The sequence below is a fragment of the Phodopus roborovskii genome, unplaced genomic scaffold (genome assembly GCF_943737965.1).
Source record: "Phodopus roborovskii unplaced genomic scaffold, PHOROB, whole genome shotgun sequence".
NCBI classification, from domain to species: domain Eukaryota; kingdom Metazoa; phylum Chordata; class Mammalia; order Rodentia; family Cricetidae; genus Phodopus; species Phodopus roborovskii.
In genome coordinates, this window is record NW_026126638.1 from 6,705,890 (window position 1) to 6,731,194 (window position 25,305).

The 25,305-nt window shown below is 42.3% G+C and overlaps 1 protein-coding gene and 1 pseudogene across 1 annotated transcript in view; both read left to right on the forward strand.

Annotated features, from left to right (window-relative positions):
- The window catches only part of LOC127212972 (actin-related protein 3-like), a 220,518-nt pseudogene that overhangs the window by 156,579 nt on the left and 38,634 nt on the right, over positions 1-25,305 (forward strand).
- Borcs5 (BLOC-1 related complex subunit 5) overlaps positions 1-25,305 on the forward strand; it is a 67,214-nt gene that overhangs the window by 25,344 nt on the left and 16,565 nt on the right. The window contains exon 3 of the mRNA XM_051173196.1: positions 18,175-18,332. Within this exon, the coding sequence (XP_051029153.1) occupies positions 18,175-18,332 (158 nt within the window). The remainder of the gene's footprint in view (positions 1-18,174; positions 18,333-25,305) is intronic.

The following is a 25,305-nucleotide window of genomic DNA, read 5'->3' on the forward strand; positions in this document are numbered from 1 at the left end:
CATTTTAGTTTGTATTTATTTATGTGTGGTATATGTGTATGTATGCAGGTGTATACAGAGGCCAGGGGAGGACATTTGGTATCCTGGCCTATTACTTTCTACATTATTCCCTATGACCATTGAACCAGGAGCTAGACTGGCAGCCAGGAAGTCATAATGATTTTCCTGTCTCCATCCCCCACAATGCTGGGTTCTAGGCACAGGCACATTCATGCCCGGCTCTTTTTTGATTGTTTGTTTTATTTTTCAGCATGAGTTCCAAGTTCAAGATTCTTATGCTTGTACAGCAGTTGACCTTATCCACTAAGCCATCCCCCAGCCTCTCTACCATATTTATTTATTTTATTTGAATTAAAGTCTTTTACTGAACCTGAAGCTGCCCTTCTGGCTTCCCTGGCAGGCTAGCCAGTTCCTGGGATTCTCCTGTGCTGGGCTTACAGGCTTGGCCTGCTGTACCCAACCTGTTTTTGTTTTTTAAATGTGGGCCCTGGTCTTCACATGTATGCAGAAAGTACTCTATCCCTGAACAAGTTCCCTGGCCCTCACAAATAAATGTGTTTTTAGTATGCATTTGTAGAGTTTTTCCCTTTTGTGCTGGTGAACTCAGCCCAGGACTTTCCACATTTGCTAAGCATATACACTCACCACTGAGCTTCACCACAACTTCTAATTAGTTGGTTTTATTGCTGTTTTGCTAGTTGTTTGGTTGGCTGGTGGTTTTAAAGAAAATGGCTCCCAAAGGGAGTGACACTATTAGGAGGTATGGCCTTGTTGGAGTAAGCGTGGTCTTGTTGAAGGAAGTATGTCATTGTGGAGGCAGGCTTTACGGTCTCATATATGCTCAAGCCATGCCCATTGAGACAGTCTACTTCCTGTTTCCTGCATCTCAACATGTAGCAGCTCCTTTTACAGCCCCATGTCTGCCTGCATGCTACCATGCTCCAAAGGACTAAATCTCTGAAACTATTAGCTGCCACCTCAATTAATCGTTTCCTTTATAAGAATTGCTGTGGTCATGGTACCTCTTCACAGCAATAGAAACCCTAAGACACAGGATTCATATTCTTTCATCCTTTTTTGTTGTTATTTTTAGAGACAATTTCACTGTATAGCTTTGGCTGTCCTGGAACTCACTATGTAGACCAGGCTGGCCTTGAACTTGCAGAGATCTGCCTGCCTTGTCTCCCAAGTGCTAGGATCAAAGGTGTGCACCACCACCCCTAGTGCTAGAACTTACATTTGAATGGTTCAGTCTACTAGAATGGAAGTTTTTCTTAACCTGTCTCCTTCGTCACCTTTTTTACGTTCTCCATATTGATAATGACATATTTAAGTAAATCATAAAAGAGAAAAGGGGAAGCTATTTGAGATGACTGCTGTGGTTGTACAAGGAACATGTTAAAAGTCTAATTTCAAAGTATGTATAGAGGGTAGAAAATGTAACAAAGGCAACTAGAAAATAGGATATGAGTGAGAAGAGTCAGGATATGTCAAAGCTGGGATCAGCAGGCAGTTCTTAGATGATGGTTAGGAAGGAGAATTATGGTCAGAGCGAAAGCAGTGATGAGGAGCCCATCAGCTTCTTGGGCTTGCTGAGGTCATCCAAGGTATGACAAAGCAGAGCTGTGTAAGAACTCCTTTACTTCCATATTTTTATCATAAAGGAAAGTGATTAACTGAAGATGACAGGACACAAGTCACTGAAACCCCAGGCAGAACTCAGGAAGTACTGGGAGCTGATGAGGGCTACTGCCTCATTTCCACTGCAGTCTCCCTCCCTGAGTTCCCGCCTTGCCATCCCTCCTGTCCAGTGTATTGAAAGGATTTGTGAATGGAATTATTAAACTATGGTTTTTTAATGAATTGTAGAGAACAGAGAGATGCCAAAAACTTAGACAAAGGAAAGAGGAAGTTAGAGTAGCAAATGACCAAAGGGGGACCCCACTGTAGCTTCTGTACATCAGATCGAACTCTCCCTTTCCCTTCAGAGCTTGCTCCCTTTCCAAGACTAGTGTCTCCAGTTCCTCTTGTCTCTTAGAAACCAACAAATTTCAAAAGAAGTCCACGTCTTAGTTAGGGTTTTATTGCTGTGAAGAGATACCGTGTATGACCACAACAACTGTTATAAAGGAAAACATTTATTTGGCACTGGCTTATAGTTTCAGAGGTTTAGTTCATTGTCTTCATGGTGGGAAACACGGTGGCATGAAGGCAGATCTGCTGTTGAAGAAGGAGCTGAGAGGTTTTTTGTTTTTGTTTTTTAATTTAACTTCTTTATTGACTCATTGGGAGTTTCACATCATGCACCCCAATTCTGCTCACCTCCCAGTCCCCCATATCTTCCCCTCATCCCTGCTGCACCCCCCAATAGCAAACAAATAAAAATAAGCAAGCAAACAAACAAAAGCAAAACCAACATCAAAACCCAAAATTAAGACAGAACAAAAACCACAACAGAAAAATCTCTTTGCTTCTCTTTCTTTCCTGCCTCTCCAACACCTCTTCATGGGAGGCTACAGTGTGCCATATAGAATACTTCTTTGCCCCATCAGTTTTATTGACAAATGTTCACTGCAGTGAGTATCTGGTCTGGTTCAAGGCTCTGGTTTCTAGTACACTGTCATCACTGGCTCGTCACCGGAACTCCTCTGGACTATCCTGTGGCTGGTCTTAGACCAGTCTCTTAACCAGCTCCCGCAGGTCCTAGATGGGGTAGATGCTAGGGTGGGTCAGCCCAAGGCCTGGCTGTGGGCCTGGGTGGTAGCCAAGCTGGTCTGTCTGTGCCCCTGGAGCCACCTGCCTTGGGCAATGGGATGGAGTCAGCTCCCACACACATGTGCCCTCAGGGTCAGTTCACTCTGGCCTGTGGTGAGGGCTGGGGGCCGGCTCTCTTGCTTTAGTTTCTAGTGAAAGGCAAGGTGAAACTGAGAGCTTTACATCTTGATCCACATGCAGTGGATCTGATCCCTGACCCTCATGATAGAGCAGTAAGCACTTTTAACCTGTGAGCCATCTCTCCAGTAAATCCCCCCCCCCCATATCGCACAGCTTTGAGTGTGTCTGTGTCATGCTTCCTGTTGTCACTGACTTGAGCTTCTGAGACCTCAAAGTCTACCCCAACAGTCACACACTTCCTCCAACAAGGCCACACCTCCTAATGGTGCCCTTCCCAATTGTCCAAGCATTCAAATACATGAGTCTATAGGGCCATACCTATCCAATTCACCACAGCCCATAAGAAATCAAAAGATGTAGGAGGGTTCTGCCCTTGAACTTATGCAATATCATGCCAGTTGACTTAGCTACTACCTGAAGGACCCGGATGTACTATGCAGTCACTAGAGACTTGTTGATTTCAGTAAAGAGGTAGAGACATATGAGTCACATTTGTAGATGATACTGGATAGATTATCTAACATGGATGGATGCTAAAACTAAGGGTCGAAAGGCAGGCTGAAACCACAATAACATTTAAAATCAATACATGAAGTTATACATTTGATTTAAAAATAATCAGTCATTCATGGGTGTGGTACAAATGACAATGACAATTCAGTGCAGATCTTTATTGGTCTCAAGTTTAGAAGGCCGTCATAGGCACAGTGTTTGGCCCCAATGACTGATGGGGCTCTTCAGGCCTAAGAAAGGAATGTGGAGGCAATGCCATGAGATTAACAGCTACTATTATGGTTTTGTTTGTTGCAACAGGAAATATGACACTGACACATTCAAAGCTGTAGGATTTGGGGGGCTGGGTTGCTGGAGAGATGGGACGGCTCAGAGGTTAAAAGTGCTTACTGCTCTGTCATGATCCAATGCCAGCACCCTTACAATGGGAGAACTTACAACTGCCTAAACTCCAGCTCCAAGGGATCCGATGTGTCTTCCAGACTCCACAGGCACTTGCACACAGTTGACACACTCTCACACAGATACACACATATAAGTAAAATGAATAAGTCTTTTTCTGTGAAAAGCTATATTTTGGGGGTGATTGGTATGGCGATGGTCTGAGATGGACAGCCCAGTTAGGTAGCCATGATCAAAGTCCTGGCTGAGTTAGGGACAGTAGAAGGAGCAGAGTGTAAGCAGAGATGAAAGGCTGGGTAGATGGAGGATGAGAAGTAAAAGCAAGAGAAAACGTATGTGATTGGGGAAGCAGAATAATGGCAGAATTGGGAGGGGAGATTAATTTGTTATATTGGCTCATCTGAACCATGTTGGAAGAGTAATTTATTTCAGTTGTGTGGTGTAGGCTGAATGGCATGGCCTAGCACCTTGAAGCGCTTTGCTTCATGAATGAACTATCATGAGGCAGGGGTTTGGAAAGGAAGGGCAACAGGTATCTTTCCAGTGGTTTTCTGTTGATTTTGCCCTGGGGAGAGTCTCCCAGGCATGGCAAACACTCCACACTCATGTGCTTAGCATACACGCACTGTTATATGCAAGGCTTTTGGGAAGGGGGTTTATGAAATCATTGTACTATTATTTTAGTGTTTGCACCAGGGAGCAATCCATCTGTGGGTCTGCATCTTTAAACCCAGGGTGAATACTAATAGGAATTTACAGCACTCTTGTGAAAATTGCTACCCTCGTTTAGAAGTCATTAACAATTGTGTTGATAAAATAATGTTTTAAATGAAGCATATGAAATCCATGCTTAGCAGCTGTACCATTCCAGAATACTAGTTTATAAAGTACTCATCCGAGCCTGTGGGTGGGATGAAGTCACCTGAGCAATTTTCTGTAATTATACCCTGCAGAGCTGCTCCCTTTGTCTTTTTCAGGTTAACTTAAAACAAACCCAGCAGCCACAGCAGTGCAGCAACCTATGCTTTTCTTTTTCTCTCTCTCTCTCTGTGTGTGTGTGTGTATGAGTGTGTGTGTGTGTGTGTGTGTGTGTGTGTGTGTGTGTGTGTGTGTGTTGCCAGGGATGGAACCTAAGACCCCTGCATGATAGTTAAGTGCTGTATGGCTAAGCTATACCATATCCTAGGATTTTCTTAAATAGTCACAGTTTCAGGGGGAGAGAGATTTTTCTATTCTTATTCCTTCTTTAGTTAACTCCAGTTTGTATTTCTGAGAATGCTGGAACCCACAAACAGGGAGCTATCTGCTTAGACATTACTGGGCTCAGAGTGGTGCCTCTCCAATCACCTGAATGAACTCCTCTAGCACGCCCTCAATGCTGTGTCCTTTTGGAGCTCGGTGGGTTGGGTTTCTTGTGCATCTCCTGGGATATGACTGAATCAGCCAACACTGGAGGCAGCTTCTGCTTTCTGATGCTCAGACCCAGAATGAGGCCTTTCCTATCCAGGGTAGTTGAGGCCGAGGAGACTTTGCAAGGGCAGATCCAATCCTGACATAGTTAGCTAGTTCCATCACTCTGGCCACATGTAAACACGCTTGAACCTTATTTTCTAGCAAGCCCTTTGAATTTTAGGGTGCTTTGTGTATAGAGTAAAGGTGTTGTCATTCAAAAGCACTCAAATGGTGCCTTGCCAAAATGTATAGTGGAAAGTAGTGTAACACATCCTTCATTGCTATTTTTATCATTTCTTCTTCCTATCCCATAAGTAATAAAAATAATTTAGAATAGTCTGCAGCTTGCATTTTGTTTAGGATCCATTGGCTCTTTATTTTAGTACCCAAACAGAAATACCTTTTCAGGGGTTAAAAATGGTCAAGTCGTCTTGTGATGGTACCCTTTTTTAGTAACTCGGGGGCAGTGTTCTGTCTTGCTGAGGCTGCCTGGAAAGTTCTTTGTGCACACATATAGGGCCTTAGGTCATAGAGATGTTTCAGAAGATCTTCAAATACATCAAGAACATGGGAAGGGCAAACAGAAGGAAGTTAATCATCTTTGTTGCTTCAGGACTAAGCAAACATTTTGGGAGAGCAAGGTTCATGCTGGACATCACTGAATAAGAATGAGTTGATGTCACAGTTGGCCAGAAGCAATTTTTTTTTATATACAAATAGTACAACATGGTGGGGAGGAAAGATTGAAAGCAAAGGGAAAAGAGTTCTAGGGGGAAATAAGCTAGAGAAGGAGCGTAAGAAAGACTTATTGTTGTGAATAGAATGACTATGGTATAAAAGCCATGCTTTTCTTATCAGGAGGACTCTGCCTTAGAACAGAAGCTGAGGAAGGGGGATGTTTCTTGGCTGCTGTCATGGCTCAGAGCGCCGCTGTGTGCTGATCCCCGAAGAGGGTTGTGAAATTGTCTTGACTCATTGTCTAGGAGGAATGGTTCCTGTTGCTCTTTTGGTTCAAAATAGTCGTGCAACAACAAGTAAAGCTTCTAAAACTTGGTAATGTGGAATTCAAAATAGTCATGTTAGCAGATGTTTTCACACACTGGAGGAAGTGCCACCACCTCTGACCTCCCCTCACCCCACCCCAGTTCTAGGTGAATTTATTGGAAATTTGAGCAGCCAAGTTCAGGTGACTAATTGTCCATATTTCTAAAAATTTAGAAGTATCAAGATTGACCAAACATAGGGTGAGGTTACCTGGGGTGATCTAAGTTAAATGTCTATCTATGGCCCAGGCTTTCTTAGAATGAAGGAGTGGGTTGCTGATACCACAGGTATCTTGGGTGGACTAGTTTTCATTGTGTGTGCACTGTGCTGTGTTTTGGAGCTGATGAGCTTCTCTGCTCACTAAACACCAGTAGTGCCCCCAGTTCTGTAACAGTTAGGAGAAGCTCCCATTCTTTGGGACTTTCTCGAGAGGTAGAGGAGACTGAAGGCAGGCTATCATACCAAACAGTACAGTTTTCTTTGTTGTTTTAGGAAATTGTGCATTTGCAATGTAACATAGCTTTCATTTGGAATGGATTTTATTTCTGAAAAAAAAAAAACTGAATAAAATAGATTGGAAAAAATGGATGGCAGGAAAGACATTGTCAAGAAAGGGGAAATGACACATGGCTTCTGAAGTAGCTTCTTGTTTCCCAAGCTGCATCATCTGTCTAGTCCTATGGGTGCTTCCTCTACTCTCTGAGAGGCTGGAAGTGAGTAGCTCAAGGTGGAGACAAGGGGTTGGAGGAGACAAGCGATCCAGGACATGGGAAGAGATAGGCATGATGAAGTAATTAGGATTGGTTAGGATTGGTGTGCAAAGATGAGAGACAGAGATAGTGAACGATGGGAACAAAGAAACTGGAGATTGCCTGTGTCATTGTCACACTTAGGACAGTGGTAGTTCTGGAACAATTTGGAATGCCATAGATCTGGAGCTTCTAAGAGAAAAGCCCTCTAAGATAAGGTTACTATTTACAGATCTTTATCTGTACGTTGGAATACAACATTTAATGTCCATTTGCAGATTTCAGTTTATAAGCATGACCTTCAGAAGACATGTCTCTTCCTAGATATTAAGCCACTATGTAGTACACTGTGCTTTTAAATTTTTCATTGTGGTTTCTAGGTCTCTGCCGCCATTTACCTCCAGATTTCACCAAGTCTAACCCAGAGTCACAGCTTTCCACCGATCTGGACTTTCTGAAGCTAATGCAATGCATTGTTGGAAAAGCTATGCACAAACACTAGCCAAACATTAGCTTCAAATTTGCCAGATGAAATGCTATTAAATAAGATGCACAAGTAAAGGAAAACTTTATGAGATATGAGCAAGTCTCCCTAATCTTTGTTATCAGCTACAACTTACAACCTTGGTTTTGCACCAAGGTCTAATTGAACCTAAGAACATTTCTTGGAATGCTTCCCCAGCATTCATTCGGTTCTACAGACAGGCCCTTCAGTTGCATGCTTAGCACTGGGTTTTAAAACTTTGGCCATTTGTCACTCTAGCAGTCTTTCTTCAAGTGAAAGTCTTGATTGTGTCACAGGATATTTCTCTGGTCACCCAATGTGTCACCATCTTGTTACTCGTCTAAGCTGGCTAACTCTTACCACAAATAGAAATTACCTGGCCAACACATGACTAAAGAGAGTCATAATTCTTGGCAAATGTTGCCTAGGGCTGAGGGCAAGGTGTACCAAACCCTGTTTGAGAAGTAGCACCATGGCTTGCATGAACTTTGCAGAGGTCTCTTACATCCCAAAGAGTTTAAGAATTCCCTCTGTGGACAGAGAGCCTTGTCCTCAGCAGAGAATGCCTTAGTGGAGATCACTAATGTTTATCGTAGGATTACTTAGAGCTACTCTTCCATATAGAAAGCTTCTAGACGAAGTAACAGATGCTCTATTCATTCAGTTTTATCCGATTTTAATAATTTTGCTATATTTGTTTCAGATCTGTTGCCCCTTCAAGGAGAAAAAGAAACAAATAAATTCAGTCCCCTATCTCATGGGTAATAGCTAATTCTGATTGTCAGTTTGAGATTAAGAGACTCTTGGAGGCCAGGTGGCACATACCTGTCATCCTAATCTTAGGAGGTAGACACAGGATCAGGGGTTGAAAGCTAGCCTCAGCTACATAACAAGTTTGAGGCCAACTTGTGGTACATGAGATACTGTCTCAAAAACAAACCATAATAGTAAAGAATTAATTAATTTGTCCCATAGCACACATATTTCGCTTTGCCACACTTAATTTACCCTTCAGAGTGGTATGCCAATTTATACCCTTGCTTCCTATGTTGAGTTCCTGTTGCTCCATGTCCTCAATAAAAGCCGATATTGTCCAGCTGTTCCATGCTTACCAATTAATTTAAAGGTAGCAGCGTGCCTAGCAACCAGCACAAGCACAGGCCAATAGAAACCTGGCTTTCTAATTCCAGCTGTCCTCCTTTGAAAGGATTTATTTCACTTCCTGTGTCACACATCCAAGATAACTATTACATAGCTTTTTGTGCTCATATTTTGATAACAAAAGATTGTAATTACTTTAAAGAAATGGGGAAACAATTACAAAAGGGAAAATTAAAAAAAAAATTCTACCATATAGGAATCACCATTAACATTCTGTTATGTGTTTCCTACTTGTCAATTGGGTAGACACTAGGGCATGCATTTGCTTACGGTTAGAATTGTACTGAATGTGTATTTTACATCACAGTTCTGATTAAAATTGCATTCTGGCTTTTGCCATATCATTTGGGTATTATTTGAAAACACCAGCTTAATAGCCACCTGTGGGCAAATACAAATTTAGTCATTCTCTTGTTTGAGGACATTCAAATAACACTTGATTCTAAAAAGAAAACTCTGTCAGTGTAAATCCTCATATGTTTGTGTCTCTGGGACAGCTCTGTAGGAGAGGTCAGGGAATGTTGGTGGGTTTGGATCTGGTAGGTTATGAGCAGAGCGTCCAGGAAGGAAAATACCACTGAGAGAGGGGAATAACTAACGTGCTCCAGCGTCAGGGCACCCATCTGCCTTCTCTCCTGTTTGAGCTGGGTGGTAAATCAGTCTCTTGCTTCAGTGTGGAGACCCCTCTCTTACTAGGGGCAGTACTTGAGCAAAATCTACCTTCCTATGACCAACAGAAAGTTATGTCTGTAGCATACAAGGTTCATAGGATCTCAGAGCCAGAAGGGACTTTGTTTCTGACTTGAGTGATAGGCTAGTTACTCCTTCCTTCCTTCCTAAAAAAAGATTTGCTTTTATCATCTTATGTATATACATATATGTATGTGTTTCTGTGAATGAATGTCATTTGTATGCAGGTTCCAGAGGAAGCTAGAAGGATCTCTTAAGAGCTGGAGTAACAGGTGATTGCGAAACATCCAGTGTAGGTGCTGGGACTGCACTCAGGCCCCCTGGAAGAGCAGTAAGCACTCTTAGCCACTGAGCCCCCAAGAGATGTCCTTTTCCTCAAGCCATCTACTTTTTTCATTGCTCTAACAAAAGCAACTTAAAGAAGTGCTGGTTTCTCTTACGCTGGCTTACGGTGCAGCTCATCATAGCAGGGAAGGCTAGGTGGGCAGCAGCTGGACCTGCTGTATCCAGCCAGGAAGGCACAGGATGATATCTGTACTTGTTCTCAGCTTGCTTTCTCTGTTTTAGTCAGTCCTGAAATGTTGGTGTCTGAATTTAGGGTAGGTCTTTCCACCTCAATCCTAACCCAACTTAGAAACTCCCTTATAGCCATCCCCAGAGGTTTGACTCTTGTTGGTTCTAAGAGCTGTCAAATTGACAGTATTAACCATCACAGATGTCTGTTTTGGAATTTCTTTATTGAAGTAGCCTGTTGGCCTTGTGTGGCCAGAGAGCTCATTGTACTATAACACAACAGTTCCCTTCTTGAACAGTTTTGATTAACTGAATCTCCTCCTTTAAATAAACCTAAATCTGATTATATCCTTCACTTAGTCTTATTTTATAATGAAGGACTACTTAGTGCTGAGGGTATAGTTTAGTGGTAGATGCACAGGGCTTTGGGTTCAAAGCCCACCTTCCTCAATACTCCTGAAAATAATTTTGGAAATATTTTCACTTTATGTATTTTTTATTTGTTTCTACTGTTACTAGCCTGAAAACATACACGTGTTTGGCTGGCTTGCTTTTAAATTCATAAAAATTTAGATTTATTTAATTTTATTATTTTCTGTAAGAGTACATGCCTACATGTGTGCATGTATAAGTGTGTGCCACACGAGTGTCTGCATGAGTGCATGCCTACATGTGTGTCTGTGGTCAGAAGAGGACACATCCCCTATTACTGGAGCTACAGACGCTTGTGAGTTGCCGTGTGGATCCTGGGAATAGAACCCAACTCCTCTGGAAGAGCAGCCAGTGCTCTTAACTGCCAAGCCAACTCTCCAGCCTGCTTTTATTAAATTGTTTCATCTGGTCTGTAGAGAAAAGTATATACTTAAACAGTGGTAGGATAGGAAAACTTTCTATGTATTTTTATACTCAGTGGTTGATAAGTCTCAAAGTGTTCAGGGCACTACTCATTTTAATATTTTTTTTTAGAAATCATATATAAGAAGTGATTTGAGTACATACAGTCTTCTTAATTAACAATAGAAACTACTTTTTCCTTCCTTCTCTTTCTTATTTGGTTTAAAGATGTTACATACATGATCTCATCTAATTGCTTTATAAATATCTGGCTCAGCATTGCTTCATTTGTTAATGAGGGTTGCTGGGACTGAGAGAGTAGTCAGAGCTGAAATTTAAACACAAGTTTAGTTATAAAGCCTGTTGATTTAATCAGTTTGCAAGCCTATTTCCCTAGCCTTAATTGCATTAACTTTAACATGAATTTTAAACATGTGCCTGTTCAGAATACCAGTATGACTTTGGATTAGTCACTTTGTCACACTGGCAGCATGAATGTGATTTCTGGAGATGTATGGCTTCTGCTTGCTTCCCCTTGTCCTGCTTACCTGCTCTCTTTGCTTTGGGGACATCAGAATATCAGCTCCTGTGGTGGCCCAGCCCTCTCTGTCCTCTTGTGGTGCCTTTCTGCTTCTGGGAAAACTGAAGCACAAAATGAAAGGAGAGGTCCAGAGAACCACGTGATGTTTCTATGAATGTTATTGACCCACATTTTCTACAAAAAAGCCTGTTTTCACAGCTGTGTGCCTTAGGGGCATTGGGGGGACAAATATGAATCTTTTTAACTCAACTATTTTCTACAGCAAGGGCACTGATGCATGTGTTCTGGGACTTAGGATGTGGAAGTCTATTCTTTCAGCATGGTGGGATCTTTGTGTTTATGGTTTCATAGAGATCCAGATATATTATCACAGTGAACTTGGGGCCAGGGTCAGAGGACTAACTAATGGACCCACTGAATGTGTCATTTATTGCTGTAGATCAGTCAGGCTCCGACTGGATGATGATGGGCTATTGTGTGTGTTTTCATGTAGTTGCTAGGAGAAGGAGCAAAGTTTACTACATGGTGTTGTTGGTCTTCAGTGTCCTTTTATCTTGTACTTCCATATAACTGCTTTTCTGTATTTTCAAAGGCTGCAGTCAAACAATTTATAGATAAGGCCTCACTTCGAACCTACACATATCTTCAAATAAGGGTGACGTAAGCTTACTTCAGAGGCAGAAATGAGTTCATTCTTTGTACTAATCAGTATAAAATGTATGTCATACACTGGGTATGGTGGGGCACACCTACACTCCTAGCACTCAGAAAGCTGAGGCAGGAGGATTGTAGCAGGTTCATAGTATTAACTGGGCCTCAAAATGAATTCCAGGCTGGCCTGGGCTACAGAGTGAGACCCTGTCTAAATCTCTCTCCCTGACTTTGTCTCTCTCTCTCTCTCTGTGTGTATCTCTGTCTCTTTCTCTCTTACACACACACACACACACACACACACACAGAGCTACCCAAAGGATAATTACATTTAAACCCAGGGCCTTGCTTGGGCAAATGGAGTGGGGTGGTGGTGTTTAAGCTTCTTAGATGGTGGTAGAGTGTTTGAGCTTGGCCCAAGAGAGTTTGTGCTGCTGTAATGCAATAACCAAGAGTGCATACTTTAGAAAGAACAGAAATTTAGTTTTTACAATTTTAAAAGCTGGCTACTCAAGATCTGGTGCTCACAGTTGTTTGGTAGGGGCTCCGGGCTCAGGCTTTTCTCTGATCCCACACCACAGACACTGAAAGGAGAGAAAGAGACTTCCTCTGCTGAGCCCTCTTACAAAGGGACCTCATTGCATAGTAACCTCATAAAGGCCCTGGTTCCTCAGACTGTCACAGGTTTGGAGGGGATATAGTCAAATCAATAGGAAGCACCTAGTGTGTAGATAACCCTTCCCTTAGAAAATGAAAATCTGGGAGGCTAGAGAGTTGACTCAGCAGGTAAGAAGAGCACAGGCTGTTTTTACAAAGGACCCAGGTTCAGTTCCCAGTCCCCACATAGCAGCTCAAAACCATCCATAAATCCAGACACAAGAGATCCAACACCTGCTTCCAAGGACCTTTGTAGCCCTAGCCACTCAGAGCAAGTTGCCCAGATGTTCTGAAGGGTGTTGACTGATGCCTCTCTGCTCCTTTGTGATGCAAATAATATTTAGAGGACAGGTTCATTTTGTCCACCCCCTTCCATCAGGTCATGTTCAACCCTTTACTTGGTACGTGTACAGCTTTGTTTGTGGAGCTGGGGTATTTGGGATGGGTAGCTGATACCACACTGAGAAATGAATTTGCCTGTAATTCAAGTTACTGTTTCTCTCTCTCTCTGTGTCTCTGTCTCTTTCTGTCTCTTTGCAATACTTCTCTCTGTGTGTCCCTCCAGTTAAAAAAGAAGTGTAGGCAGGTTCTACCTACTTCAAACCCTCCCCTAACACCTTTTGCTTTCTGTTATCTAAACAGTAGCCAGCCTGAAGATTGTTACCTCATTGTGCTTTGTTTTCTTGTCTGAAGTCAGGTGCTTTTCTTTTAATCTTGGCTTGCCTGGAACTCCTATGGAGCCCAAGCTGGCCTTGAACTTAGTGCAATCCTCTTAGAGATGTGTGCTACCACCTTGCCCATCTTGTAGTTTTGTTTTTCATTTCCCTGATGAGAAGTTATGTCTGGCATTGTTTATGTATTATAGCTTTTATGTATTATTGGCTGGCCTTTTAAAGATTTTTTTTTGAGAAATGCCTCTTTAAGTTATACTTTAAAAATTATTTTTATTTTAGCACCTATTTTTTTGTTTATTGTTTGTTCATTTTTGTTTGGGTTGTTTTTTTGTTTGTTTGTTTGTTTTTGTTTTTGATATAGTTTCTTTGTGTAGCTCTGGCTGTCCTGTAACTCAATCTGGAGACCAGGCTGGCCTCGAACTCAGAGATCCATCTGCCTCTGCCTCCAAGTGCTGCTATTAAAGGCATGTATCACCACTGCTGCCCAGCATTCTCTCTCTCTCTCTCTCTCTCTCTCTCTCTCTCAACCTTCTTGCATTTACTGTCTTCTTCTGATGGTTGCCGTGGGAGGTGGAATTGTGTTTTTGGTATTTCCTATAAGGCTAGTACATAGTGAGATGTACCTAGCAAACACACACACACATAGTACGATACGCTATCACAGTCTTACAGACAGGTTTTGTACCCCTGCTTATTTGACTCCTGCAGTAGTTGGGAGCTGGAGACTTTGGGGCAGAGAGTGAGAGTTGAGTATGTAATCTGTATCAAGAGTATAGCATCATGTAACTCTTACAGTTACGCTAAGGTCCAGGTCATGAAGAGCTGGAATGTGGAGGATTGTGATGACTTTTCCACCATTGCACAGCACTCGGTGACAATCTGGATCATCCCAAGTCTCCCTGACCCAGAGTTCAGACCTTTGCCAGTATCCTCAGTGTCTGTATTTCCTACTGAATGAGTTCAAATAGAGAACAAGCCTGTGAGCCTGGAGAGCCTTCTAGAAGCTAGAGGACTCGAATATTTAACTTAGTTATTTGGATGAAAAGGGAGATTATAAAATGCTAAGTTCTTAACTGGAGGGGAGATTTCTTGATTGCTGATCACCTGTGGAAAAGCTGTATGTACTTTGGTTGGACATCCTCTCTTCTTGTTTCTTTGGTCCATATGCCATCTCCAAATAAGCACTTAAATTTGTCTGGAGGAAGAGCTTCTCATGTCCTGCCACCGAGTGCCACCTCAAAGTTATTGATTTTTTTTTTCTGATAGGATTTCATATAGCCCAGGCTGCAAATTGCTGTGTAGAGAGGGATGACTTTGAACTCCTGATCTTCGTGCTTTTACTTTCAAAATGATGCTGGAATTGTAGTCAAGCCAGATATGCCCAATCTATGCATGGACGTGGGCTTTGTGCATTCTAGACAAGCCCAGGACCAGCTGAGCTGCCTCCCCAGCCCCATCAGCCCTACCGGTCCATTCTTAGAAAGGGAGGAGTCGGACTGATGAACTGGCAAAGCAGGGTAAGGCACTTAGTCTACTTACACACACACAACACTAAATGAATTCCCAAAAGCTGTCCTCCAGAGCTGTTGCCAGTTGATGGCTACTAGAGGAGGGAGAGTCGGTTTTCATTAGGGGAGTGGTTCCTGGTAAGTTGACCGGGTTCCAGCGCATGATCCCACCCACACCCACAGGTACACAAGCAGAACTAATTGGAAGCAATGGGTTACTTTTAAAAAAGGACAAGAAGTTAGGAGGGGGATGAGATGAGGATCTGAGAGCAGTGAAGATCAAAATTCATTTCATGCTTGTATGAAATTCTCAGAAATAATAAAAACAATAAAAACTAAAGAAAAATTTAAAGGTTTATATAAAAGAAGTTGTCCTCTGACCTCCATAGTAGTACTGAGATAATGTGCACTCACACGGTAGTACTGAGGTATACACACACACACACACACACACACACACACACACACACACACATACACACACACACACACACACACAGCCAGACTTGGTGCATAACTATAATCCTACTACTGAGAGGTAGAAACGAGTACCTGTAGGATTTCAAATGGCAATTTGGGGAGGAGGACACTAGCATTTAGCTCACACAGAGGGATTTCTTTTCCTTTTTTTTTTTTTTTTTTTTTATAGCATATTGCTTAATTATACCTTCCCAGTAACTTTTGCCAAAGTCATAAGAGTCTACTTTCTAGATTCTGTCATTTTAAAAATATGTGTCCAACATCATACTGTTAATTTCTAATTTTATAACTAAGCTCTCAGGGTTGAGAAATTCAGTTTGGCAGTGGCCTAATTTAATAAGCATATGGCTCTGTACTATGCTTATGTTTTAACCCTTATTATGTTTAACACGAGGACTTGGAAAAATGGGCACAGAATTTTTAACCCCCATGATTTTTCCACTTAGCACTTTACATAAAGAGATGGGTATGGTTGGCAATTTGTTAGCTCTCTTAACATCTGTCTGAATCCTTACCTCACCAGTCCCTGGAGCCCACTCCTCACGTTTGTATAAAAAGAGTAGTTTCAACATGCTCTTAAGAAATATGACTAGTGTTTGCCATTTGCAACCCTACCACTTAATAAAGGGAGTCCATTAGACCAGGTTTTAGCTCAGTAAACATTTACTGTATGTGAATCTCTGTTACAAGCTAAAGCTAAAGACAACTAGAAAACTAAAGGCAGTGGCCCTGTCCTTACTAATTTAGAAACTTTATTTAACACATCTTTTATGGAGTGAGGTGCCACGATGTCTGTTTTCTTTTTTTTTTTTTTTTTTTGGCTTTTGGCTTTTGAGTCTGAGACAGGGTTTTGCTGTGTAGACCTGGATGTCCTGAAACTTACTCTGTATACCAGCCTAGTCTCAAACTTAAAGATCCACCTGCCCCTTCTTCTGAGTGCTGGGATTAAAGGTATGTACCACCACCACTCAGCTAATCTCTCTCTCTGGCTTAGAAAAGGCCTGGATATTATAAAATGTGACTGGTAGAACCTAGATGTGTTTGGGTATTCTTTTACTTCCTGGTTTTCTATAGTTTGAAAATTGTGCAATAAAGGGTAAAAAAGAAAAACCCCTCTTACAAATAAATTATTAAAGCATAAACTCTACCCTGGCATATAATTCATTCTTTATTTTATTTGACATGATTCTGTGTGACTCAGGTTGGCCTTGGATTTGTTACATTGTTGAGGAGGAACTTGAATTTCTGATCTTCATGCTTCTCCTACCTCCCAAGGGCTGAGTCCCATGAAGATGTGAGCGTGTATAGTGTGCCTGAGGATTCTTGACACAGCACAGCTGGATGGCCCACTGTGTGTCATCCTGCACTCAGCATAGCCGGATGGCCCACTGTGTGTCATCCTGCACACGGCACAGCTGGATGGCCCACTGTGTGTCATTCTGCACACGGCACAGCTGGATGGCCCACTGTGTGTCATCCTGCACACGGCACAGCTGGATGGCCCACTGTGTGTCATCCTGCACACGGCACAGCCGGATGGCCCACTGTGTGTCATCCTGCACTCAGCATAGCCGGATGGCCCACTGTGTGTCATCCTGCTGGGGAAGAACTTTGGGCTGAGTTGCCGTGTATGAGGACAGCGGGGGCTGATGGTGGGAGGGGACAGGATGAGCTGTGGCATGGGAGGCCCAGCACAGGCCCTGCTTCATATGTCTTCATACTCCTTGTGCTCTAGTGTACAAACAGCGCAGTATGGCATAATGAGGGATTATCAGAATGTGCTAGCTGGAGGGCCGGTGTCACAGGGTCCCCAAGGCCCTGTAAGGGAGGCTTTGAGATCAGGCTATTTTTTTGTGATACTACTTGGACACAATTTACAGACCAGTGTCAATCTTAGAAGGGTATATTAGAGTTTCCCAGAAACTCTGAAGAGAAATGGCAGCTTACATATAAAGGAGATAAGAGGACCCATCATTTTCTTGAAGCAAAACATTAAAAAGACTTGTGAAAATATAAAACCTTCTGACTTTTTTGTTTTGGAAAATTGATATATTTACTCAAAGTAGCTATATGTTAATTCGTGAAGGGTTACTATTATTTCAGATTTTTGTGAGAAGCATGCAGTAATTTAACACTAAAGAATTTTGTCAGTCTTAACTTTTAACAGGTTAATAACAGTAGATACAATGTCAATAATCCTTGAGAATATATAGGAGGAACTTTCTTGATACCACGCGTACCAAAAGTCCATGGGCTTAAGTTCTTGACCATAGGCAAGTATAGCCTCTGTAACTGAATTATTTCTTCTGCAGTAGATAATGCTAATTTTACCCTGACCTATGCCCCTACAGGAAAGCATGGTGGTTCAATATAAAGGTGTCGAGAACATAATCTTCTGCACTTACTGACATTTCTACAGCTAAGCCAACCAAATGTTAGGAAAAGACACAGTGTCTCAGGCCCACTAGCTGACAGTCTGGCTTTTGGTTTAGTTTTGGTATCAAATTCAGTTTTTCTCAGTTTCTCAGCTAACCATATTAGTAACCGATAGGAATTAAAATTAAGTAAATGCATCTTCAATCCTTTTCAATCAAGAAGAGATATGTCTTCCTCACACTTTGAGGTGGTGTGATAGGCCAGGGGCACTGCAGAAGCCACTGCCTCTCTGTGTCCTGGCTCCCTCATGAGGAAAATAGGGCCAAGAAAGCCACAGGCCAGAAGCACATGGAAAAAGTAGTCAGCGAGTGGTCGTGCTCCATAAAAGGCAGATGCAATGATTTCCATCTGCGTAGAGCAGAAGATGCAAACATTAAATGTCTCTTTCCCTGCCTCTGTGAACTTCGGCTAGGTTAGCCACCAGTCTATCCGCAGTGATTCTCATTTCATTTCCCCCTCTCCTTTGAAGGGCTCCTGAGTGGACAGACATCCCCGACAAATGCCAAGCTGGGGAAGCTGGACTCTCAGCAGGTGCTGCAGCTCTGCCTACGGTACCAGGATCACCTGCACCAGTGTGCAGAAGCGGTTGCCTTTGATCAGAACGCTCTCGTCAAGCGAATCAAAGAGGTAACGTCCCTGTGGGGGGGTGCCATCCCAGACTCAGGCAGTAGTGAGACAGGCTGGTGAATGGCTCCACTTGAAAACAGCCTGGAATCTGAGTCCTAGTTCACCGCTGACTTAGCCAGACTGTGTAGTTTCTCCGAGAATGAGTCGTGGACCTAATAGTAGTCGCAAGGTTGAGTGTGATGAGACTGCTCAGTGGCTGCTAGCTGTATTAGTATGTAGAAAGTCTTGACATCAAAAACTTGCTCTAGTTATATCTGTGTTTAGCCTTTACTTGTGTATAATATCTATGTTTTTCTAAGTAGATAATTATTTACTTTGAATGTAAAAGCCTTGACATATTCTTTGCTTTTACTTTTCACTATGTTAGTACATAAAAAGTGTGGTGGTTCTTATTGGTTATATGTGAATATGCATTTTTTAAATTATGTATACAGTGTTCTACATGCATGTATGCCTGCACACCAGAAAATGCCACCAGATCTCATCTTAGACGGTTCTGAACCACTATGTGTATGCTGGGAATTGAATTCAGGTCCTCTGCAAGAGAAACTGGTGCTCTTAGCCTCTGAGCCATCTCTCCAGCCTGTGATTATGACTTTTTAACCCTAAATGCCTTTGTGACTACAGACATAATATCATTCATGTGAAATAGCCTACAAATGAAAAATACAGTCCAGGCCTGGGGTTGCAGATTTGTTGGGAGACTGCTTGGTTAGCAACCGTGAGTCACTGGCTTCCATCCCCAGACCATGTAACCTGGGTATGATTGATGTAAACATATGATCCCAATACTCAGGCAGTTAAGACAGGATCAGAAATTCAAGGTCATTCACAGCTACATAGCAAGTTGCAAGCTAGCCTGGATATATGAGATCCTATCAATAAGTAAATAAAATTTAAAATATGGCACAGATGTATAGTTGCCAGTAACCATAGTGGGTTCCTTGCTTGATCCCTGAAATGACTTAATATGTATTCTAAAGTTTTCACTCCAGGAAGCACTCATCTTCCTGCTGTGAGACAGTATCATTTGAAGGAAAGTTAAGAGCTTTATCTAGGAGCAATTGCTTAGGAGGATGGCACCACTGAGTCTGTTCAATTGGCCATGGGCCATCAGTTCTGGTAAGAGAAGATGAAAATGAAGAAAGAAACAAGTAAAGTGTTGCTCATCGTACACATTGCTTTCCAATTAGTAATAAAGACAGTCTGTTCTTGGAGATTCTGAAGTCGTCATTCTAACAGTAGCAGGCTTCAACACTTGGCATTGTTTTTCATGAAAGATATGAGTACATGCATTTTTTTTTCCTGAGCGAAAAACTTGGTTATCAACCTACATCACAGAATTCCTGACATAAATTGATTCTAGTTTTAGAACATGGCTACTTGGCTCCATTGTTGTAGGTCATGGCAGGAAGCATGTGGTGGAGCAGAGGTAGAGATGTTCACTTGTGACAGATGAGAGGCAGACAGCAGGGGCCAAGGTAAAACACACTTCAAAGGCAGGCCCCCAGTGACTGCACCCTACAGCCAGGCCCCCATCTTCCTGTCAGTCTTCCAAGGGGTTAGTCCACTGATTATGATCCAGTTTCCTTCCAGTGATTGGATCCACATGCTGAAGCCCAGGTTTCCAAAACAGGAACGTTTTGAGGAAGACTTCATGTCCAAATCATAGAAATGCTATTATCTGGCTCTATTAAATGACCTCCCTGGCTGCTTGGCATTGATGTAGCCAGGGTCAATACATAGCTGAGGGTAACTTTAAACTTAGGGTCCTCCTGCTCCCACTTTCTAAGTGTTGGGATCACAGGTGTGCACCACCACTCCCAGTCTATGCTGGGATGGAACCTAGGGCCTTGGGCATGCTAGGCAAGTACTCTACCAGTTTAACTATATTCCCAACCCTGGCCTTTCAAATATTATATGCTTTCATATATTATGATTCACATAGCTCTTATCCCCAAACACAAGATGCATAAGTATCACTTCAGTATGTTCATTTGAATGATATGTTCTCCCCTCCCCCACTAGGGTGTGGCCCATGAATCATTGTTTTCATAAGTTTGCCAAATGATACCTAATACTGCCCTTCATTAGCTAGCATGTGGGAACCACTGGTATAAATGGCTACTTTCCAAAGCAAGTCCTAAAAAACTCATCCCATGTAGGTTAACCTTCTTGCATATTCATCACCACACCTTGGAAACTCATATCACAGACATTTAAAGTTCTGCATACTATTTAAAGTTCTTAGGAGTCTCACAGTAAAGACAGCCAGAACATTCCAAACTAATTCCTTGTCTTAAGTAGTATCTGTTAACATCCCATAAAAGAAAGCTTCTTATTAGCATATATTCACCATATAAAATAATCTGTTTCATTATGACATTTTCATAAATGTTTATCATATAATTTGATCACATTCACCTCTGTTACTCTTGTTTGTCCTTCTTCATTCCTCTGTTGATCATCTTCAAGTTGTTTCCTTCCATTTTCTTGTCTTAATGCATTTTCAATAGTATTTTTATTTATTCTTGCATTTCAGAGATGTATACAGTGTATTTTGTATCATGCCCATCCCATTTCCCCCTAATTCCTCTCAGTGCCCTCAGCACATGCATCCCTTCTAATTTCATGTCTTCTTTTGCTTTTTATGGCCCACTGAGTCACAGTTAGTGCTATTCCTATGTGCATGGCTGTGGCACATATGCTAGATCATGAGAATCCCTATCAGAGGCTACATTAGTGACTTGTCCTCTTCCAAGAGCCATCATCAGCTGCCAGTATCTCCTCAGCTAGAGAAAGGCTTTATGGGACCCTCTCCCATCCATGCTGGAATATTGCCTGGCCCGTTCTTGTTTAGGTAACTGTAGCTGATATGAACTCATGAATGCAAGGGCCTTGCTTTACAGTGGTCCTACCCAGCCTCTGGCTCTTGCTGCTTCCTCTGTATTGTTCCATAGCCCTGAGGGAGCAGGGATGATGCCTGTGTCCATTTAGAGCCAAGAACTCCACAGTCACTTACTGTTTGCTGGGACTGATCTAGAAGTTTCTTCCTTTTTAGCTGGCTTTCAAAGTGCCAGGAGGTGCTATAGGCTGTTGTGGGCCGGGAGTGAGGATCAGTTATCGAGTCGTACCTAGCTGTGGGTCCTGTGAGCTATAGTACCAGCCAGCCAGCAATGATTTGCCTGTTGGTACAATAGGGACATGACTGTTATAGGGGTAGCCAGCTATTTTTTGATTGGAAAGTGCTGATGCCCAATCTCTTTCTAAGTTAGTTAGATCAAAATCTTTTAAAGGCACTGGTCAGAGGGTAGGGAAAGCAGAGTGACAAATCACCACTCTGTGTGATTTTCATATGGAGCCAGGGCTGACAACCAGTATTTTGGAGCACTCACATAAACACATTAAACTGAGTTTAAAATTCTGTTTGAGGAACTTTGAGATTCAGTTTGAGTAGTCAGGATATATCAAGCATCTCCAGGGCAAAATCCATAGTCTGAAATGCCCCCAAATATGAAAAGTTTCCACAAGTAGAAAAACCTGAGTTAATGTGATGATCACATTCAAAACAGGCAGAGGGCTGGGAATGTAGCTCAATGGATGAGTGCTTGCCTATTATAGTCAAGGCTCTGAGTTCTATCCCTAGCACTATAAACAAGCAAACAAACACCACACGGGCATGCTAAGAAAACGATATATAATTATCTTCAAGCTATGTGTATAAAATACATGTGGAATACAAATAAGTTTCTCTTTTTAGAATTATGTCCCATCCACAGGATATATCATTGTGTTTGTGTAGCTATTCCTAAATCAAACAATAACACCTCCTTAAACACTTCTGGCGCCAAGCATTTCAGAGATGGGATAGTCAGTCACTAGTCACTCAGGATTATTACAAAACAAGGAACAGTTCTCACAGTGCTGAGCTCTTGGGGCAGAGGGAGTGACAGTTTCAGGATTTCACTGGTGATGTCATGTGTGTCATGTGTTTCAGCGGGTGAGCGTTAGCAAACCCCTGAAACATGCAGCATCTCTGCTCACCGCATACCCAAGGGTTGGGATTAGTCACTTCCAGACAAATAAGGCAGAACATGCAGTTTTGAGTAAGCACAGACTCTCTGCTCTCACCCCAGATGCTTCCTGAAGACTTGGTTGAAGTGTGAAGCAGTGACATAATGCTGTATGTGTTGAAAAGTAGAGACTTGGTGATCACCAAGCATATGCAGCGGTATGTTAAGCAAACATCCATATAGCTACAGCCCCTACAATCACTTTGTTCCCATCAAAAGGAAACCTAGCGGGAACCGTTTTTGATTCACACAAAACAAACAATATCAAATTCGGATAAGCATTTGATATGAAAATTGTCCGTTGGGCCTAAATTCCTTCTCCTATTCATTCTCCCTGCTGGCAAGTCCTGCTCCTCCCTTGCTATTGGCTGTTCACCTTTTATTTTGAACAAATCAGGTGCCTTAGGCAGGTAAGGTAAAAACAGTACATCCTTACATAATTTTTAAAAAGGAACACATCTTTACATAGTTAAGCAAATATTCTGCAACATAAACAAATGCAGCACAACTTTACACAGTTAAACAAGTGCAACACATCTTTGCATAGTTAAACAAATGCTCTGCAATAACAGCCTTATAGTAACCCTTGACCACTGGTTTACTTATTGGCTGTAAGGTGACCCTACCCATCACTCAACCACTATTGCTCAGCAACTAGGGCATACCTATTTAAAGGGAGGTCCCTTGGGGATTATCGGGAAATGTGACTTAATCCCTATTCTTTGAAAGGTTTGTCTGGCTGAGGAAATGAAAATATGCAGGACAAAAATACAAAAGCTACATCACTATCAGTGAAGCAGTGCTGTCAACCGGAAGTGTTCAGTTGCAATGAGTAATGGAATGTCTGTGAGAGAAATCAGGGTATCCCGGAGCAATTAGAGAAATATTTATTCAAGGAAACAGGTCTTGGGATGTGAGTATGGACAGGTGGAGACAGCTTTGGGACTTCAGGGACAGTGAAGAAATAGCTTTGAGTTTTGATGAACCATAGTGTATTGATTGGCATTGGGAGGACCTTGGAGATCTCTGGTTTAGTCTTTCATCATTTAGATGAAGTCAATTAATGCAGCTTACCCATAGTCATAAAATAGGATAGTGACCAAAAAGTGAATAAATATCTAAGGGAATTTTTATGTTTTTAAGTGTGTGTGTGTGAGAGAGAGGGGGGGTATTGAAATTCTGGTGTTTGTATTTGTAGGGATTTCACATAATGTTTCTGTGAACACTAGAGCTACACAGCAAGGTCCTGACCCTCACATTGTCTCTGACCAGTTGTGTAGCCTCAAACTGGTTTAGACTGGTCTCCTGGTCTGTTCTGAGATAGAATAGTATTTGCCTCAGACAGCTCTGAGGACTGACTGAGATGCCCTAGGTACCATGCCTAGAACCGGGTCTGGTGTACTATAGTGTCAGTCATTGTCTTCTGTTCATGTGGTGACAGAAAGAGAAAGGCCTGACCTTGCCATGAATTGGCTCCTATGAAGTTTCTTGATTCTAGAAGCAGGTTAAGTACTGGCTCATTTAGAACCCTGCCCTCAACATCCCATGGATAAAGACCTGGATAGAGACAAGACTGATTATTCTCTTTGACTGATTTCTTTCATACCAGAATTATGAAATTTTTGGAATGTTTGTAGTTTACCTGTTTTGTCTGCTTCTAGTAATGCTTGGGAATAGCAAACTGGTTCACTCCCTAGGAAGCTTGGGTCTCCTGCAGACATGAGACGAATGGTGGTGAAACAGTAGTAGCCCTGACTTCTAGGCAGTGGACACATCACTTCTGATCACTTTTTGAGGTTTTCTTGATATCCTGTCATTTCTGTTAAAGGTTGAAGATGACGAACACTTTATATTTTAGGCTATGTCTATCTTTGAAATTCAGGTTTGGTAAGAAGCAAAAGAGAAGGAGATTGCTTGCCAACTAGTGTGTTTTGAGGGGGGGAGGGGGTTGAACAGGGCTGTTCCTTCCAGCCACAGCTGTCACATCTTTGGGCAATCGGCTGTGCCTGCTCACAAAAGACCATCACAGCTTTGCCTGTTGACTGTGTTTCCCTTCCCTCGTAAAAGGAGGAGTGGAGAGGGTCATGGGATCCTTGCCTGAGTATCCTGCCACTCTTCTCAATCAAGTGCATCCCATTCTGCATTAATTGCACATGGTCTTGAGGATGGGGCTAAAGGATATAAGTGGGGAGTGACGAGAATGGCGGTTTCATCTATGCCATCATGGGGGAAGCCATTGTCCATGCTGGGTGCAGACCTTTGAGTGTGGCTGCTATAAGTTCCCCTATGGTCCTGACTATAACAAACGCCTCACCCATGCTCTCTGTACGGAAGCCTAATAAGCTCTGGTGGGATCATATCTAGATTTGTCCTTAGGACTTTAGGAGGAGGGGTAGATGTTTATTTTGTTTCTGTCTCCCAGGGAAGGAATTTTTAGCATGAACCACTGGTCAGGCAACTCTCTGTCTGCCACTGTACACTGAACCTCCTTCACACATCAGCTGGTTCCTGTCCCTGCTTTGAACATGTTCTGGCATCCATCTCTGCTTTCTTGACCTGAAATTATAAAATGGTTTGAGATTGCTGGATGGCCAGGTTCTCTTTTTGTTGAATTACTGAGACAAAGCATTTCTAGAAAAGTCCACATTTTCTTTTCTGTCTCACACATTACCCTGATATAAATTTCAAGTTGAGACTGTGCTGTGTAATTATCCCCACCCCCACACTCATCCTCTGGGCAACCTTTCTTTGCAGTAAAATAGAGCTGGTCCCTTGGGCAGCAGGAAATACAGAGGGGAGATTGGGCTTACTCAGGTTCTGGCGGTAAGATGCTGTGCAGGGCTTCCTCAAGCCCGGCCCCATGCTCCTTTCTACCATCACTGCCCTGCCAAGACACAGAA